The sequence below is a fragment of the Seriola lalandi genome, unplaced genomic scaffold (assembly GCF_002814215.2).
Source record: "Seriola lalandi dorsalis isolate HSWRI2012SDOR001 ecotype SW California unplaced genomic scaffold, Sedor1 jcf7180002054748, whole genome shotgun sequence".
NCBI classification, from domain to species: domain Eukaryota; kingdom Metazoa; phylum Chordata; class Actinopteri; order Carangiformes; family Carangidae; genus Seriola; species Seriola lalandi.
Window position 1 is genome coordinate 1,326,032 of NW_019525301.1, and position 20,566 is coordinate 1,346,597.

Genomic DNA, 20,566 nt, shown 5'->3' on the forward strand with positions numbered 1-20,566 from the left:
AAAGGACTGTTGCTTTTCAACTGCTTGTTTAAAGCATGTTAAGGTTAACTCTAAAAAAGAAAATGTGTTCCCACAAATTGTTTATCCACTTTGCTTACCTCAATTTCTCCTTCAAACTCGGAGGAGTCCAGCAGGGTCACTTTGAAGGGGGCAGTTTTGAGTCGTTTGGAGCCTTTCTGGGGGGATTTGAGGTTCTTGTTTGGCGACGTCTTCTCAGACATTTCATCTGTTTCCCTGTGTTCGTCCAGATGCTTGGAGTTCAGTTCCTATACAAATATAAAAAAAAGACAAGTCAAATGACACAGTTATGGATTTCAATAGTGAGAATGTTTGAAATACTTAAAATACTTCTAGGTGCCAGGATCAGGAGAGTGCCTTGAGATTAAGTTTAGTTTAATTTCTATCATTTAAAGGTCTCATATAGTATAAAGGTAGATGTCTATGTGTTTGATTATAAAGCAGGTCTACGTTCTATATTAATATTGTGAAAGTATCAAAGCCTCAGTCCACAGAGAAATGCAAACAGCCTGTATTCACAAACTCTCCGCCATGCCCCAAACCTGGACCCACCATCCAAACCTTGCGGGATTTGGTTTCTCTGAGTGTTTTCCTGACATCTGCTATATTTTTATTGGATCACTCAGAAAACAGTCAGCCAATCAGAAGAGAGGCTCAGAGCCTCCAAAATAATTGTTTAACATTGTTTCTTGTAGCTGCTGTAGTAGCTGGTGCCTTGTCTTTGAATATGGAAAGTAAATCCCTGGAACATGCAACATTTTTTTGTGAAAGACCAATGAGAGAAATGCTGAATGAGAGATTGTACTGAGTTACAAAGGCTTGTGGAACGTCGACACTCTCTGTTGTCATCTTCATTATCTTACAAGACCTTCTTAGTTGCTACTAATCACTTACATTCAATAACTGCTAGGTCTAACTGAAGCTCGCTGACTGAACCAACTGACAAAGCTGTGACTCCTTTAGACTGAAGACGAACGAGTAATATGGAACATGGCCAACATATCCGACATGACTCTAAATAAAATGCTGTTTAGTAATAATGTAAACTATGAAAAGGTTTTAAATGACATTTCACAGATATAATAAATAAATAATAAATTGCAAAACATCTTGTTAGTCAGATTAAATGACTAAATAGTGTCAATAAGAATAACATATTATACTGCAATATTATTAACACGTATTTCTCAATGTTCATGTAAATATTATATTTACAAAGCGTTTTCAGTTACTCTTAATATAACATGTTGCCCCCCTTAAACTGTTATTTTTGGTGCGTGTGATGCTACAGTGACTTCCTGTTTACATTTTCAGGGTTGCCAATTCTCACACTTTCGGTGGGACACACCTGCCGTCAGGCGCCGTCTCACAGTCTCACACTTCCTGAACAAATATCACGCCAGATAAGTAGAGGCCTCAAAGCCACTCATTCATGAAAAAATATGGTTAAATGTGAAATAGGTTTCGTTTACACCCAGGAAATGTTTTTCCACATTTCAGCACTGATCCATAAATGCTACAGAGAGAGCAGAAGCTGTGTTTGCATGGCTTTAGTTGACACTAGTGCACACAGAGACCTCTCCACAATGACAAAGCATCTTTTGCGTGTGTTGAATTTTGCCTCATTTATTCTGCTCTACCATTTCACATGTATTACAAATTGAAATGTCAATGAACACACAACTTTCAATGTGATTGAGACGATCAAGAGTCTGTGACAGGTTAGATCCGTGAGGCTCACCCATAATGTCCATTGTGCCATTGAAAGAAATCTGGGTTTTGCTAAAACGTTTTCTTTGTAGTTTGGAGTCTTTCCCCTGAGTTCATTAAAAACCTGTGGCTATCAAACAGCTGATCCATGTTTACATCTCCAAAGTGAGTAAGCTGCTGCGAGCATTTACACATGTGACACAACAGCAGCGACTTCAATATATTCCAGCCGTGAGAACGAAGCTGATATTGTCTTCAAAATGTGTGTGTATCTGTGTGTGTGTGTGTGTGTGTGTGTGTGTGTGTGTAGTAAAGGAAAAATATGGTCCTGGAGACAACTACTGTAGTGAGTTGTAGTATAGAGTATGACAGTGTCACAGCCGTGTAATCCATCAGCCCATTCAGGACCACGCTGACCTGTTTGGCCATCTTGCTGTCTGAGGCGGAGTCCTGCATGCCTGCTGCTGCCCCCTCTTGTCTAGGAGGACTCCTGTCTCGCTCTCTTCACCTCTGACTCGGGGCCTTGCCTCTGTCGCTTCAACAAAGTAACACCAACCTGAGAGGAGACAAGAACACAGCAAAGATTATTTGGAATGTTTCAGCTGATTAGAAGAGAGAGAAAGTGTTTTACATTAGGCTTGGGCCAATATTCGATAGTATCAAAAATTGCGATAGTCCCATCATATGCAATATTTATCATAATATCACATTTTTTATTTTTATTATCATTTTTTGCAGTTTTGCTCAGTCTGCCTTACTGCAGAGACCGAGGTCATTTCATTTGAACTGCTGTTTAGTGGCGGCATCACTTATACCTGAAACATACAATACAATAATATAATTATATTATATTGGTCCCACCCTGATATTCAATATTATTGACATATTACATTTTGGATAATGCCCCAGCCTATTTTACATGCATAGAAATTACCATTTAAACCATCCATGAGCAGTGAACACACACATACACATTAAGAGCAGTAAGCACACACACACACACACATTTTCTTAGCTGTTCGTTCTCTTCCCCCCTCCCACATTTCTTTTCCCTGCCTGTCCAGGGAATTGAACCGGTGACCATTTGGTCACCTCAACGCCACAGTTGCCTGCTGCTCAATCGAACCTTCGCCCCAAATACCATGTCAAACGCATTAACACAGGCTTTCTCCAAAGAGAGCCCAGCTGATCGCAGGAGCTGCACCTGGAGCCTGCATGTGAAAAACAAAATGCAGAACATGAAACGCATTCACCCCGAAACAACAAGAGCACCAACGCCAGGATCACCTCCTTTACAAATGTATAACGCTTCAGCTTTTTGATATAACTCACACAGTTTCCACAGACATAATTCACCTTGCCGTCAAGGACATTTACTTTAATTATAAATCCCTCACTTAGCCGGATAATGATCATCTATTTAAGCGAGACCAGCTCTGGCACTAAGATGATGATTACCCAAAAAAATGAATTAGTGAATGAGGCCATGAGCTCTACCATCAGCGCTCATGGCTGTTACTGCATTCCTGTAATCATTAAGGTGTTCAACCAAAAAAACTTATCACTAAGTCCTATCCCTCATCCTCGAGCGGGTGTGTTTGTAATGCTCCGGTCTGTATCAATCCGTGGTGCAATGGACTACGTCACTGCCTAGATGGATATCAGGTAATGCAAAACATCGTAGCATAAGATGTTTATAGTGTAGAGCAGGTGCTTCATCTGCTTTTACTTCACTTTGCCAATTTCTACATTGTCCTGGAAATCAGCTGATACTTGTTACCTTCAGTATATACTGTAGTTGTGGGTGGATAGAACAATAACAACAGCTGAAGGGAGAGAGGAAAGCAGACAGTTTTGTCAGTTTAGAGAGGCGTGTACTGTAAGCATGTCCAACAGAGGCTCGCAAGAAGGAAATTAAAGATATCTGAGGAAACGTTTTAGCACTTTTAACAAAGACTTCCCTGGACTACTGAGGAGAAATGCTATAGTTGCTAAAGTAATAGTTCAGGAATAGTTGGGAAATATGGTTATTCGCATTTACTAGACGAGAAGATCAGTACGACTCTCATATATGGCAGCAAATATGTGGTGGAAGAAATACTCAGATCTTTCACTTCTGAAAAGTAAAGTCCTGCATTCATAAGTACATTACATCAAAATATACTTTAATTCCTTTAAGTAAAACTACTCATAATGCAGAATGGGCTGTTTCAGAAGAATATATATTATATTTAATGGGAATTATTGACACATTAATGTTTGATAATCACTTTAATGTTCCTGGTAGATGGTACAAGTGAAGCTAATTTAAAGTACTTTATCTATTACCAAGTAGCTGATCCTGTAATTATCCTAATTTAAATAATGCTATAATTAAATTGACCTATAATTTAATTTAATCTAAGTCTATTTCTTGGCTGGGAGCAGGTACTTCCTGGAGTGTTAAGTGCGCTTTAAGCTAGTGTTACACTATCCACAAGCACACGGGTGTCTGCTAGGGTCTGAGTGAGAGGGTGTATGCAGGGTGTACGGGTGCCCATCCACAAGGACGGATAACTGAGGCTTTAGAGGTATTTTGGTCAATGCCAGGCTATAGCTGATACCCCGTTTCCAGTCTTCATGCTAAGCTAAACTAACCGTTTCCTGGCTTTAGCTTTATATTTACTGATATTAAAGTAGTATCAATATTGTGATCCAACTCCTTAGCAAAAAGTGTATTTCCTTAAAAGTCAAACAATTCCTTATAAAGTATATATATATATATATATAATATGTTTGTCAAATAATGTAAAGGCCTTTATGTGCACTATTATGTTTTGTACTAGCAATAGGAACAGGTAGGTTTTTGTTGTTGCTTTTGTTATAATGAAAGACTTCAGTTGTTTTAAGAAGGGAACCTTTCTATGTCAGAGTTTGTTTGTAGAACTCAGGAAACCCAACACGGGAGAAATAGTTTGTTCACACTGTAGATTTTTGTGTAATAATTTATGTTCTCCACTGACAAGTCTTGTGTCAGCGCTGCAGCTATATGTCTTGATGTCTTATAAACCCACATGGGCTGTGGCACTTTTATGTGCATGATGCAAAAATGAAAATCAAATTGTGTGCACCACATTGTCATCTACCCGACAGCTTTCGCACACAATAGGCCTCTCGCTGTAAGATTAGTTGAATGTCAGAGCAAAGTGGTGAATTAAAAAAAAAAAAAAAAACAAGCCTTTTGCTCTGTGAGTCTGAAAACACAAGAACCCGACAACCGCTGTCAACGATACTGTGAAAACCTCCTGCTGTTAAACTCCACCCGTTGAGATTATATCGTCCATTTTTGGCCACTTATCAAAGAGAGGAGGAAAAAGAAGCTGCCCATCAACCAGCCCTTTAAAGACTGTGGATAGATATTTTTGTGATCCAGGGTTGATTTTTTTTTTTATAACCACCAGAAGAAAAAGTCGCGCCTGACCCTGGAACGTGTTCTTCCTTGACCTTTTATAAAAGTAAGACAAAGCACGTAATGTGTGAACATATCCTCAGTGGGATCTGCTCAGCACAGCATATCAGAATAATGCCTGTGTATTATACCATTCCCTCGAGACCTTGTATATAATCCAGTCTCTATATGACCCTGGAATTCTCTCTGCAGCAAATTACATCAACATAATGCACCTGGGGGCTGTAGGCGATCATGGCTGAACAACGGAGGCAAGAACACAACCGGTTCACTCTGGTTCAGAGGAGACACAACCCTCCTCCGACTCCCAGCCCAGTAAGGTCTTGACATATTGCACGTGGTTAAAGGAGTATGAAACCCACCCCTCCTCACAGTTCACTCCTCCTCCTTCTCTTCCTCTGCTGTGCTATCACAATTGTCCCATTACTTACAATCACAGTGATACGACAGAAATGAATTCCTCTCCATGGGGACAAAAGTGAAGCGTGGTGTGGTATGTCTGCTCAGGGCCTCATTTCCCCCTCGCTGTCTGATGCAGCTGGGCACTAAGCAATAAAATGCTAAATCAATTTTCCCTCACTGGCTGAACTGTGGGTATGACTGCCAAGTAAACTCTTTAATTGGAGAGGAAAAACTCCATCCGGATTTCGTGTTTCTAATGGCGGAGGAAGCGAGCATTCAGCGCCACCGTGTCCTCTCTGTTATCACATTCGCCTCCCAGTCCGAATCAGTCAAGCTGAAAATAACGAGTGTCTCCCATGTGTGCCTTACAGGTGCGAGAATGAGAGTGCGCACTCTCATTCTGTCCAAGTCAACAGAAGCTGACGCCCACCCCCACGCCCCGCCAGCTCACTCCTCAATTCACATCCATCTGGGCTACATGACACAATGCATTCATCAGTCTCAGATGTGCTGCGTTCACAGCAAGAAATGACCTGAAAACAGCTCCACTCTAACGTTTCTGTTCCCTCAGCTTGGATATTTTTCACTTCTGTTTTGAACACATTAACGAGCACACCAACCATGACACATTTTCCAACCATACCTAAATCGATAGTTACTGCTGCTCCGATGTGATCGTAAAAGACTTTGATACATGTCAGCCAATTATGACAAAAAGCCCTTCGAGGACACGCGCACACCAGAGCACAAATGAGAATACAAATTACATAATCCAAAGTTAGTTTGTGGTAAATGTGGTCCCTTATTGAGACGTCTTCTCATTACATCAGATTAATTGCCAAATTAACACAGATTGATGTTATAGAGCGAGGCAGCAGAGCTCTGCAAATGCATTAATTTCCTATAACAGACCATTACCCACAATCGCCTGTGTCAGCCCAGCGAACGAGACCTCTGCAGAGGAGAAGAAAGCACCTTAAAGAGCAGAATACACCGCATGTTTTCTTTGTTGTACACAGTGTGCTGTTCACTGACAATGTCTGTCTTTGATATCTGCCATCAGTAATAATAATTCATCACAGAGAAAAGCACAATGTTTCCATGGAGGGTTATGAAACGCTACTCTTCCATAACAAGCGCAGCGTTGTCCCTTGTTCCTCCTGTCTCTTCCTCTTCATTCTCATCAGAGGTAAGCTTTAATCTAAGTAAGGCAAGCAGAGGGAGAATGAGAGAGGGAGCACGCATGTCTGTGGAAGAGTACTGGCTCAGCTCCGAGATGCAGTTGCCATGGTAACAGCATGGAGTATTCTTTTTTTCTTTTTTTTCACACTCCATCGTCTCTCTCTCTCTCTCTCTCTCTCCCCTTGGAGGAGTGACAGAGAAACTGAGAGACGAGAGCCGAGCAAGGAGGGAACATGAGAGGCCAAAAATATGAGGCAGCCAGAAAGACACAGGGATCAAGGATAAACGGAAAAGATAAGAAACGACAAGAAGGAGGAAATAAGCTGATGTGGCATCGCTGCTCAGAGGAAATGTCAAGCAGCCTCCCCTCCTGTTAGCGGTGTGGAGGAGCTGCACACAGGGACTGATAGCAAAGAGATGCAGCCTGCTGCTGCTAGCAAACATAACCTGCTCCGCATCTGAGCCCTCACAGCGCACAGTCATCACTGTTTGGCCAATACACAACTCTAATCCCATTGAACAGTCCATGGCTCTGCTCCGTGGTCTTAATCATATTTATCCATTAGCATGCATTGAGCGCACAATGCAGCCGAGTAATCACAAAGAGCACTGCACTGGCAAAAGAGAAAGACTCAATACAATAGCTGCAATGCATCCCCTTATTTGCATTACTACATATTCATCATAAATTACTATTACACAGTGTTTTTCAAACAAGTAGATGAATCTATAGAAGTATGAGTTGAACAGTTGCAACACAGTCACATGAATGAACATACAGGTCCACAGCTACAGCTGTCACCCATGACTGAAATGCTTCATCGTGTTTCCTTTTGAAAGAGAGTCACAAGTGCACTTCACATGTGCTTTTACTACGGCGAATATTCAGGTGTTGACCTTCCACGTTCCAGATCAAGGTGGAGCGAAGGCACTTTGAATGCCTGTAAATTATTTTAAGCTGCCACTGCTGCTGCTGCCTGGCTGCATCAATGTTGCACCTACTTGCGACCCTGCCAGCTTGTAGACCACAGACTGCTACTATCCACCATCCACCATGAGTAATCTCATCAAACAGCTGGAGGAAATAGTTAGAAATATGAAATAATTATTATAGCAGGCAGTATCATAAATGATATTAAATGACCAGATAATGAGTCTTTGAAGCTAATGTTGCTCACAGACCATTTCTGTCTTTTCTCTGCTGGTGAAGAGTGTCCATGTCATTCATGGAACTCAGATAGTGTAATAAGTAATATCAGCATAACCTCCGAATGCAGCAGCAAAGAGTCGTGCATGTTTGCTAGCCGCTAGCTGCTGCTACTGCCGAGATACAAGGCAATATTAGTTTACCATGTTAGCATGCTAACATGTTGCTAATTTGCTATAGTGCTCAGCTGGGGAGTTTTGCAGGTATCTAGTAATAAAGCAAAGTACTGCAGTTAAAATCTAATGAATAAAACAATGGTGCTGGATGAAAGTGAGGTGGATCATCAAAGTGATTATTGAAGGCCAACTATTCATTCTGACATGAATATCTCTACTGAAGTAAATCCATCCAATAGTTGTGTAAAGATTTCACTCAAAACCATAAATCTCAACATAGTGGTGGTGCTAGTCGGGAGATCACAAATGGAGTTTGTCAGTGGGAAAGATACTTAACCAGCATCTCCTCCCACTCACTCTATCATATTGGCCTCATGTGTATTCCAACTCTAAAATGTGACACTGGAGCTTTCATCCACATTCTAAGGTCCCTCGGTCATCTGCTATTGTACCGGGTAGTAAAGCTCGAACACCTCATCATGTTCTCAACAACTCTTTCTCTTCTAGAAAGCAGCAGCACTTCTGTCTGGCATGTCTCGGCCCGACTGAACCAAAGCACACTGCGGCATGTCAGTGAGAGTTCACACAATCACTCAGAAAGAAGGATGGAAGGCTCAAGGACATTGCTCTCATTCACCAACACCACCACATAAACGCACAACCTGTCATACACACTGGCAACTAGTGTAACAGTGATGGGAGCCACTCCGGCAGAGATGCAGTAAGTTTTTCCTCTCTAGCTGTATTCTCTTCCTGAGATGATGCTGCAGCCTTAACACCTCTCATAGCTGGAGTGTCCACTCATTATTTAGCAAAGTTTCCTGGGTGAGCTGCGACTAATGGATGATGACAGATGAGGCCCGAGTGGAAAGACTGAGGCTAAAGTAAAGTATAGCGACAACAACTGCGTGACTCTTCAAGCTTCACATTCCTGCAGTACGTCTGGAATCGCCCGCCAGAGGAAAAACAGACTACAGAGGACCACATTTTCTCCACTGCTGCTGTAATAACACATGCTCACCTCCCTGTCAGCAGACTGGAACGCAAAGCAGCACAAAGTTTGGCACTTTGCTAAATTAAAGGTGCTTGCTCTCAGATGACACACACACACACACACAGACGCAGACACACACACACAGACAGTTGTGGATACTGTAGAGAGCAGAATTACCGAGAGCCAGCAGCAGGCTTGGTATAAATTGCTGCAGAGACATCGTTCTGTCACAGTGGATCTAATAGAAGCTGACCTTTCTCACGCTGTGCCGGAGACCACTGGTGCATGCACCAGGAGGGATGCCTCACCACTCATGGATCTGTCCCTGAAGGTGCCAGACGCCGCAGGGACAAATTCAAAGTTTTTTCCCCATTCCTCTACCGCCACTCTCTCTCGTAGCTGATACTGTGATAAATGAGCAAAAGCAGCGTATCTAAAGCGAAACATAGCAATGCTAACGGGGGTTTACAGAGCTGGGGAAACAAGGACATGGGTGTGGGACCACATGGGCGGTTTGAGCTCGAGGGCAGGGAGACACATGGTGGCAAGACAAAGCTTGTCGGCCCTGTAAGCACGATGTAAAAACTGTGCTAAATTGTAAGAAGCATAAACATGACACACGTATCTATTGCACTTAAAGGCATTACCATTCAATTGCTTTTGTCTCCTGGGAGAGTTCAGGCTACAATTATCAAAGTCGCTTCCAAAACAAGTTTTCCAGCCTTTTTCTGTTTTTCTTCTCACCGCCCACTTTATGTCTGCATAATTATTATTTCATGGCAAAGGCTCAAATTCTCTCCAACAAATGGAAATAATTTGAAAATATATTGCGCTGTTTGCACAGTTGCTTGGAACTCATTAAATGCATACAATATGTTAGATATAAATTAAACACTTTCAGATGCAAGCCTCCCATGTGCCTCCTGTTTTATCTGCTCCTGTCAAAAAGTGTTGTCACGAAGGCCAATGTGTAATTGTCTTGGTAAGAAGCCTCCGCTCAGCCACAGATAATGAGAGACTGTCACAATGGTTGCACTTCTCACACCAGATTCTCCACCACTATAATCTCTGTGCACAAAATTATTTCCTGTAGCTAAAAACTACAATTACAGCTGTTTTTGGCTTTTGTCAAAGTCCTGATGACAAAAGACAAATAAACAGGTCTGTGCGGTTTGAATAATGTTGTCAGTCATTTTAACACCTGGATGAAACTGTACTTGCAAGCGTTTTTTACCGTTTAGTGTAAAGTTAAGGGTAATTTGATCACAAAGATAAGCACTGTTAAAATGTTGGCAGTATTATAGCTTTTTAACCTAGCAACTGCCAACAGGAAGGCTCCTTGAATATACCGTTTATACATCAGTTCAAGTCCCTTTTCACTTTAAAGCATATAGTCTCTTTTCAGTCCACATGTTAATACCAATAACACAAGATACTGGAGCAGCCTGCAACTCAGCAGAGTCCCAGACAAGCTGCTATTTGTTCTCCATTAGCTAAAGACGAGCTCGTCCATGCCACAGCTCAAGTCACGCTGTCAATAAATCCACATCTCTCAAACACAACGCGTCGGATGACCCAAACTGCTTGAAATTTTGCCTCAGCACAGCACACACAGTCTCACCCTCATTTTTTTTGTTTCCCTTTGAAGAGATACACAAACACACACATACACACACATCTTCCCACGCAACACACTCTCAGTTTCCCTTTGATTTAACTTTCTGCATTACGTCTGTATTAATTTATTATTCTTTTTGTTCTTATGTGTAAAATACACATTTAATACCATGTATTGACTTTTGTTTCAACTGTAAGCCTTCAGTTTTTCTTCTCTCACCTGTGCTGTTTTGTACTGTTTGCTGTACCTTGTTATTATGTTTATTTTTATGCAGAAATAAATCAACTGCCTGGCAATCACTTTGAAAGCAGACAATCATTGCAGGAGCATTTCCTGACAACATAAGCCTCGCAATTTAAGCCCCTTTCATACCTGCACCTTGACGTGATGACGGTTTGACAGCTTGTGTTCAAGTCTGAATAAAGTATGATTTACTTTAATGTAAATATCACAGCAGCAATCTTAACTGGGATGTAGTAAAACACTTTCAACACTACATAAATATGTTAAGTGCTACATTGATTACATTGAATAAAGCACTGAATATCTCTCTATGTGTGTATTTAAGCTTATTCTCCTTTGGCCTTTACATTAAACCTGAACTGATTGATCCTTGGGGGCAACGCAGCTGTACAGTACTGACAATGAATTATATAGCCAACATGTTAGCTAACTATTTACATATCCAGCAGGCATGTAGCAAAATTATCATTCATTTGGAGTTATGTTTCTGTTTCTAAATCAGGAAATAGGAAACATTAGCTGCTAAATGCTGCACTACATTCAGCAACTAATCGCTAACTTTGTCTGTCTCCGTTTAGGCAGCTAGTTTACGTAGTGTTTTTCACTGAAAACCTCCTGCTGTTGTTAGATATAAATCTGATGAGAGCTGTGAGAGTGAACCAAAAAAATGAATGGAGAGGCACTAAAAAGCTCCATAGCGCTGAGGGGAAATGCTGAGATAGGCTGTGGGTTTCACATTACACATAATCCTTTGAACTTTTTCTTCATATAGAAATTTTGATGAGTGCAGCTTTAATGTGCGTGATACAACTGAGAACACTCTACTTCCTTGATATCATCACTTTGCAACACACCTCTGTTCTTCAGCAGTGGTGCCATTTAACATACGAATATCGTGGCTCTTTTATCGTGGCTCTCTTCTACTGTGTGTCCACCTCCAATGTAAATCAAGTGTTTAACCTTGTTAACATGTTTATATGGTGTTTTTTATATAATACAAGACATATCATGAGTGAAATAAGCAGTCAACGCCATGAATGAATATTTCCACCTTGAACTGCAGTGAACCAATGACAGTCTCATAAAAACTGATTTAAACAGCCAGGGTTTCATACGTCACAAACCAAAGGAACCAATCCTATCAATTTATGGTGACAGGGGGAGGGGCTTAATAAACCTAAAAACTTGTCAGTACAAAGAGAGAGACTTAGCATTAGCACAACCACTAATACTGTGTCAGCCACTGCCAGTTACAAGCTAACAAACAATGTACAAATATACAAATAAAAGATGCTAACTATGCTAACAGTTCTGATACATCGGCTAGTTGCCCGTTTTGGTCACAACAAACTCCTGAGTCTGGGATCCAGATTTCTCAATGAAGAAGTAAGTGTAGATGAGCTTCCAGCTCCATTTATTTATTTACTTATTTACTTTTTATGTGGGGAAATCATGTGAAACAAAAATATTAATCATAGCAGAGTATTTATAAATAGTTTAAAACATGTCTGGAGAGAAACTTTAACTGACAGATGAAACCATTAATGTTACATATTCCATGTTAGGACCATTTATTAAAATTATACATACAGTAATCATACATACAGTACAGTCATTTGGTCTTTCATGTCCTTATAATTTGCATCTCTCCAGTCCATAAGTAACAGCTGCCTGAGTCTGTTGTGAAATCTATCCCTTCCAACTGGGAGGTTGCAAGTCTTGCCTCATGACCCTGTTGTAAGCACTGACACAATACTCGCTTTGTTTCTTACAGTGTTAAACTGGCTGGTGCAAGGCTCAGATTAACTTTCGTTTTTAGTGGATGTGCACACAGGATTCCTTTAAAATGTACTTTACTTTAAATGAAAGCTCCATTTAGGTCAATTTGCAGTGACAAAAATATACTCTCATCTTTTGTGATGTTTTCTTCATGAACCTTTTGATGTCTTCAAGGTCAATCAATGTATGTACTTCCAGTAGTAAAGATGTCAGTGGCGTGTCTATCCAGTACAAGAAAGTGACAGGGAGACCTTGTGTCAACCTGCATATGCATAATATTATGCTAATGGTCATGCTCAACTGCCTTTTCCAAGCACATGCCCTTGCAACAGAGTTCATTAGAAAGAGCTGTCGTCGTCTCTGGGAATAAATCCAGAGAGAACAACACAAGCTAGGAGCCTCAGTTATCTTTCGTATAGGAAGGACACAACTAACTGCCTCCTAACACTGAGCTGCCATTTATACACACAGCAGTCACCTCGAAAGGTGGTTTTTCCAATTTCCTCTCACCCTCAGATGTTGTATAGGACGACATAAATCAACAGGAAAATGGTGGGTGTCAGGAGGCCTCACAGCAGGACTCATCTCTTCACAGGCCGCCTTGAGTTATAGTCACACTCTTTCACTGTACTTATCTCAGGGGATCGAGATGGATCAGCTGGTAATACACAGGAGATAATGTTGGGATTCCCATGAGCAAGCCTGGGGCGTTTCTTTTGAATAATACCACTAAATTTGGGATCAGTGCAGGATTCCTGGTGTTTGTCAAAATGGCACTGTATTCCACACCAAAGAGAAGTCCAACAAAAAGTTTAATTCATTTTATTTTGACCTCTCCGAGATTATTTCGAAGGCAGCAATTCATAGTACAGGAAGTAAATGATCTCGCTTTTGTTGCACTAAATGGAAAGATAAAGGCTGCTAATTTCATCTTCAGAACATACAGCGTTTCTATAAATGTACATGGCTGCAGACTTTTATAAAAAAAAAAAAAGAAAAAAAGAAACTCATGAGAACAACTGCAGCGTGCTCTGAAGGAAACAATTCGTGAAACTTAAGAAGGTTGCTGGGCGCATGCTATTTCAGCACAAATGGGCCTCCTGCTAGCTCCCAGTGGCAGCACTCCCTGCCAGCTGAACACATCCTGCTGCTGAACTGCTAGCTAGAGCAGCACTCAGCCACCATGGGCTAATGGACTGCTTAAAGTGAGAGGACGCAGAGCGGCTGTGGGCCCCGTGCATCAGAATGGCCGGCGTGCTGCAGGTGCAGACTGTCGCCACACAAAGAGGCAGCGGCTGGAGCACATGAGTCAGTGTGTGAGTGTTTGTTTGCCTGCCTGCTTCCCTCCCCACTGTTTCTTCAAAAACACAAACTCACACACACTCCCATTGCCTAAGCTTTTCTATATTCCAAGGAGAGTGGGGCACACTCCAAAATATTTTGGCTACAGGCCGATTCACATTCTCCATGCCAGGATGCAGAAAATGAAGCCGTGGCATGGCTATCTAAGGCTTTTCCACATGCATGCAAAATACCGCAGTGCTACGACAGTGTGAGGAGAGGACACACAGGGAATGGGGGGAGAGGAGACAACGTGTGGGGTGTCTGTGTAACAAATTACTGGACTGATCCACAACCAAGAGATTATTTCACACAAAACACTATGGCAACAGAGCCTGCAGCATCACCCACTGTCCCTGTCATGGCCCATTTGAAGCTCGTTCCCCAAGTGCCCATGGGAGAAGGCGGCACAAGGCCACACCATATGGTATTCTGTGTGGCGGGCTGCAACACGCTACAGGAGAGCTGTGAAAGAAGGGTTCCTGTCCGTCCGACTAATTAATGGCTCTATGATCCGGTAGGTTTTCTTCACAACCGGGCCAGAGAACCCTGCACCACACTGCACCTTCGCCATGCCGTTCAAATATGCACAAAGGCATCCGGCTTTACATGAAGAGCAGATGGCGGGTTTGAGGCTACTACATTTTATCTCTCTTTTTCCGTTTCTCTGTCTTTCTTTCTGCTTCTCCACCAATGCCCTGTGTGATCTGATAGGCCAGGAATAATAAGCAGTTAGCGTGTTATCTGCTAACTGCTCCATTACAACACGCAGATAAAGCTGCAATGATCTCAGGTGCAACCCAGCAGCAGCGCTCCGTAATAACAGTGGAAGCCGTCACAGTGACATGCAATTATCACGTGCTGAGGGCGAGTCTTTAGCTTTAAATAATCATCAGAATGTCAACTGCTGAAATTAGCTTCAGCATGTTTAGCATTTATATTAAGGTTGTACTGATAAGGCGTTCAGTGGTGTCTGGTGGCTCTGTCATCAACTGGACTTGTGTGTTGTTTTCTCTGACATACACACACACACACACACAGAGTAAAGGACATGAACTCCAGTTTGTTTTCTGTGTCTTACATTATGTCATAAAACGAACCAGGAATGAAGCTGATAGGATAGATATTGACTTTGCAAAGAGCAAAGAGTTCAGCCACTTCTTGGGGCTCACAGGGTTTCTTATATTCAGTTGTTATCTTCATTTTCTGATTAAGATATAGAGAAATAAATGAATGTGGGTAATGCAGCCGTGTCTGCGTTTTGATGATAATAAATGTATGAAAAATGGATTGTAATTTAATTAAACACTACACATGGGCTGCACCAGCTGTGCAAAGTCTTCTCCAAGTTCTCCAGGCATGCATGTGATGTATTCTGTCATTCTAACTTTTTTTAAAGAAATCTACAGGATATGTCAGCTGACAAAAAAGTGAGTGTACCACAGATGTGACTGAGATCTACACTGAATCAGTTAAGTAAGAATACATTATTGAGACAAAATGACTAAAAGGAAAATAAGCAAAAATGTTAAATGACAACACAGTGTCTGAATATTTCATAAAAGCAAACAAGCGGGGAACAGGGAGTTGTGGCTGGTGTTCATTATAATTACAGTCGCATGTGGTTTTCGATGAACTGTGAAATCACTGCAGCTATGATGGCACTCTAAAGATAAGACACAGGAGACAAGAAACAGTTTGCATTTGGCTTGAAACGTCTCCACCCTCCACCTGCTCTGCTGTGAACTCTCTCATTCAGCTGTGACAGTTAAAGTTATAATCATGAAATCAAAACTGCTTCCTTGACACTACTTATGCCTGGCATTTTTCTGCAATATCCATTATATTTTTCATTCTGTAATAATTTCTCCATATACCGGTTTTTAATGGTAGTGGTGGAGTCCTGCATCCCTATGGACAGCGTTAAACTGACCAACCACGTGGTGGCTTTTATTGTGAAGCAGCCACAGGAAACACAGTGTGTTTGTCAGAAATCAGATCTTTGCTGACAGTTATTGTTGACTGACTTCTTCGTAAAAATAACATGAGTTTGTTTGGTTGCTATGTAATTAGACACACCAGTTCTCTTCTGTTGTATTTTTGACAGAGTAGCTGCTCAACGTGCGTTTGCTGTAGTCTTAAACCGCCCTTGCTGTTACCACAGTAACCGCAGGTGTTGCAAAATCAACAAGGATATGTAGGAAGTATCTTAGGGATTACCACTTTAAAAACACCAATAATACACCAAGTGGGCCTGCAGGTTGGGAAACAGTATAGGCTATTATAACTTTACAAGTAGGAGTTTTATCCGCCTCTCTCTTCTCTTTATTTTCTGAGCCATACTTGTTATAAAAGGATGTTGTTTACTGTCATTCTTTACTCAGAGAAGGAAACTTGACACATTTTGGATACACAATGACTTAAAATGCAGATGATATGCTATATTTAGATATTGAATTTTAAAAGTTCAGTCACCGCTCACCAGATCATTCTCAACTGTAAAACAGCCAGCCAAGACGGTGGAGTTACAGTCCAGGGCTATCTGGTTAGCAGTGACTAAACTTTCAAATCGACATACTTACATATAGCACCTCATAAATAAACATAACGAATACCCCATAACTAAGCAAAAAGTGTGACTGGTTGTGACATAATTTGTAAACAGAAGAAGACAGCCAAAGAGCAGTGGTGAGTGGACAGCGTCAAAGCAGCATCAGGACTTTCAAAATAAAATCAGAGCAGAAACAGGATGCAGATCGTTATTGTAAATGTTCAAGTGCAATTCTACCCCCCAATTTTTTTTTCACATGATCTTTTAGCCAGACCTACCCCTCCCTTAATTTCAAACATTTTTTAACTGTGGTTGTTTTACCCTCTTGATGCTTTACACAACTTTTCATTCAGCACCACTTCACCATTGCCAACAGTGTAAATCCCACTGAAGCAAGAAGCAGCTGCCCAACATGAAAGAACACTACCATCTCCAGCATTCTGCTGTATGAGTCACAGAGAATAAGTCAAAACGAGAACCTGAATCCAGATGCCAATCAAACATTATCCAGTAGCATATGGTTCAACAACCCATAGATCTGAGGTCTGTTCACAGGATCCACAAGATCAAATGGCACACAGATAAAATGCGTGCTTTACACATCAAAAAAGTGTGTGTGTGTGTGTGTGTGTGTACCTGTGTGTGTGTGTGCACCTGTGTATGTGTGTGACTGTGACTGAGCGTTTGTTTGCTCTCTGTGGTATGAGACTTGCCACAGCACACTCTTTGCTGCCATCGATCTGTCCTCCTCAAAGTGTCCTCTGCTGCTTGTCCTTAAAAAGTAACATGGAGGGAGGGTTCAGGGCGGCCCGCAGCCCTGTTCAACATCTGTGGCACAATCTGCCAGCGGGGGCTGAGCATTTATGCCACAAGGTTACACAGAAACACAATGAAGTGAGAGGACAATAGCCACATAAACGGTCAGATGCAGACTATCTCATGTCCACAGTTTTTTGCTCGTTGTTAAATGATCTGTTTGAGTGAATTGTCTATAACGTGGTCTTTAAAGGTGTATTTTGACATTTGAGAATCATAAGCAGAGAAATATTGACATCAGACATTTTAAGCAGGCATGGTATTTGAATACATTATTTCAAAGGACGCAATAGAGTTTGGGCAATTAGGTGGCTATTAGCTGCTAATCCTACTTCAAAGCTGCATTACTTCAAAAGTCGATTCATAATCTAGTTAGCTTTTGACTAACTCACTTAAATGTCAAAAACAATGACAAAGGACGAGAAAAGTTGAAATTCTCCTCTTTTTGAGAAACGTTCAAGAAGCAAATGTTTGGTATTTTTCACTAATAAACTAGAGTTTACAATTACAATTATTCAATAAGGAAAACCGTCATTCAGTTAATTCTCCACTGCTGCAGGGAATGAGCAGATGAGGTTCTGTTGTGTCTCACGGCTGACTAAACTGCACATTTTGGGATTTTCTCGACACCGCCTCAAGAGGTGGAAAACAATGGGTATTGTATTGAAGGGCAGCCAGGAGACTGTTCCACATCTCATTAAGATGTTTCCTCGCATCTCTCTTTTTTTTGCTTCACCACTGAAAAACCTAATTGAAGATGAGATTGACTCTAAAACTCATTTATTTTCTTCTGCAAATATGAAGCCCGGTTATAACAGAGAGAAAGACTGAGGCTGTCTCCTCTCCTCTAATTCAAAGTAAACCCACTGTTGCTGCACTCAAAGCTTCTCCTGATTTCATCTACTTTAATTAAGATGAGGAAGAGAGCTGAAGTCTCACTTCAGACTCTTAATAAAGTCTAAAATGCTCTTAGTCTCCAGGAAATAACAAAACTAACTTGTTTACATCACGACAAACATAATTAAAGTGTCCCGCACAGCGTACTGATAATTTCAAGTCTTTTTGTATTATAGAAGTGATAAAAAATCTATGTATTAAAGCAGGATTTATAAGAAGACCTTATATCAAGACAGTGTGTTGGTGCACAGATCCTTAAGGAAATCAATCCCTTACAGTTTTCAGCTTGCACACTAAAGCGGTATTCATCAGGACTGTGTCAAATGTGTGCAGTACAAGAGACGTGTGGCTCCTGGAGGGCACCAGAGGAAAGGAAAAGGCCCAGCAGTGCTGTTGTTATGACAGTGAAGAAGTGTTTTTACTCGTTCCTGTTAAACACAACCTCCTGCAGTTTCTAGATTTAAGATTTTCACATCTCAGCTTCAGATTTACAACCACACTGACCTCAGAGCAGGTTCAACCTCATACACTGGAAACACCAGACACCACTCCTGGGAAAAAGGTGTGTGGAGCTGAAAATCTGATGTTTAACAAATAAAGAGCCAAATGATTCAGTTCAGTCTGATATATGGAATGTTAAACAGTCCAGCTCTGAAAGTCAGTACCTCACAGTTACTTTGATCGTGGATGAAAGCCAATAATTACGAGAGTTAGACTGTTCAGCGTGAGTAGTGAGAAACACGCCAGCACTCCAGGGAGTCTTGTTTTAAATGTGCTGGATGGGAAACACAACATGCGTGACAGCTGGTGAAAGAACAAAATGTTTCTTCATGTTAAGTCAAGACATCAGCATTTTGACATTTTGGTCTGATATCGTTCCGGTGGTTTTTTCGCTTAAAACATTCAAATTAAAATAACGTTCTTGAAAGATATTTAAAAGGTTCATGAACCAACTTAACCCCTGCAAATTAACCACATCGCTATGCCCGTGTTCCATTGTAGAATCAATGAAACTTAACACCTTGGCTGGCATGTAAATCTTATTTTGTTCCGCTTTAAGCCGGAGGCATTCTTGAGTCCATAAATACAATAGGATTGCAGCGTGAGATGCCTCTCTCATGCTGCGGTCCTGAGTGAGAGAGAGAGAGAGAGGGAGGCATCCTTGGGCGAGCTGTGAGAAATTTACGAAGAGAGGTGATTATGCATTTATTGACTCTTATGATCTGCAGTGCTACATGTTCACACAGCAAACGCTACAGTCTGACAAGTTAAGATGGAACGGTTAGAATTCCCCCCAAACTCACATCCCAATCCCTTTATGGAGGATTTCAGAGTTGCCTTAAGTCTCTTTCCTGCATTTACCACCGAGAAAGACCCAGCACATACTTCTTCTAAAGCGCCAGCCAGCCTCTTTCCAAATAATCTTGTCCTATTCAGGCCATATTTCACTCTCCCACTGCCACGTGGTTTTATACATATGAAGAAGTGCTCCATTGTGCCACACTTTACAGTCTCAGGAGGCGAAAAACAACATTCCAAGTGTAAACCCAGAGGGAGAAATAATCCATGGGCTGACACAGTTACGCAACACGAAGTTACTCCAGAATTTGACTGGAGTTCACAGTGGGACACCCAGCAGACTCCTCACTGCCTCCATGAACATGAATTCCTACTGGGAAATTACACAGGAGAGATGCTCACACACACACACACACACACACACACACACACACAGACAGTAAAATATACACGCAACGCAGTCAGATTCTGAAGCTGAAACAACTAAATTCTGACTTCACACAAACAAACATCAGTGTGGGGAACACACACTTGGACTGACATGACCTTGTTACTGCAGATTACACAAACAGACAAACACACACACTCACACATCAGCTACTGCATTGTGTTTATATGACAGCACAAATGCTCATCCAATCTCTGCTATCCTCCCACTAAGGGCAGGCCAGGAGCCACTGCGGCACAGCAAACTTACTGCATCAGTGTGTGTGTGTGTGTTTGTGTGTGTGTGTGTGTGTTGGAAGGTGGGTGGAGGTGTGCACGTCTTGTCAAGCAGCCCTGTCTCTCTTTCCTGATGCACACTGCAATGAGTGACAAGTTCCATATGAAAACCAATGATAAAAAACACAGAAAACTACTATAAAACATAATGTGCAGGAAAATGAGGCGAAGAAGACACAAGTTAAGACATATTATACAACTGCCAATCCATTAAACCTATAT

The 20,566-nt window shown here is 41.4% G+C and overlaps 1 protein-coding gene across 1 annotated transcript in view; it reads right to left on the reverse strand.

Annotated features, from left to right (window-relative positions):
* Window positions 1-20,566, reverse strand: part of LOC111668613 (uncharacterized) — an 88,831-nt gene that overhangs the window by 40,957 nt on the left and 27,308 nt on the right. The window contains exons 2-3 of the mRNA XM_023424693.2: window positions 2,146-2,284; window positions 99-266 (exon numbers count right to left, since the gene is read on the reverse strand). Of these exons, the coding sequence (XP_023280461.1) occupies window positions 99-266; window positions 2,146-2,184 (207 nt within the window). The 5' untranslated portion in view covers window positions 2,185-2,284. The remainder of the gene's footprint in view (window positions 1-98; window positions 267-2,145; window positions 2,285-20,566) is intronic.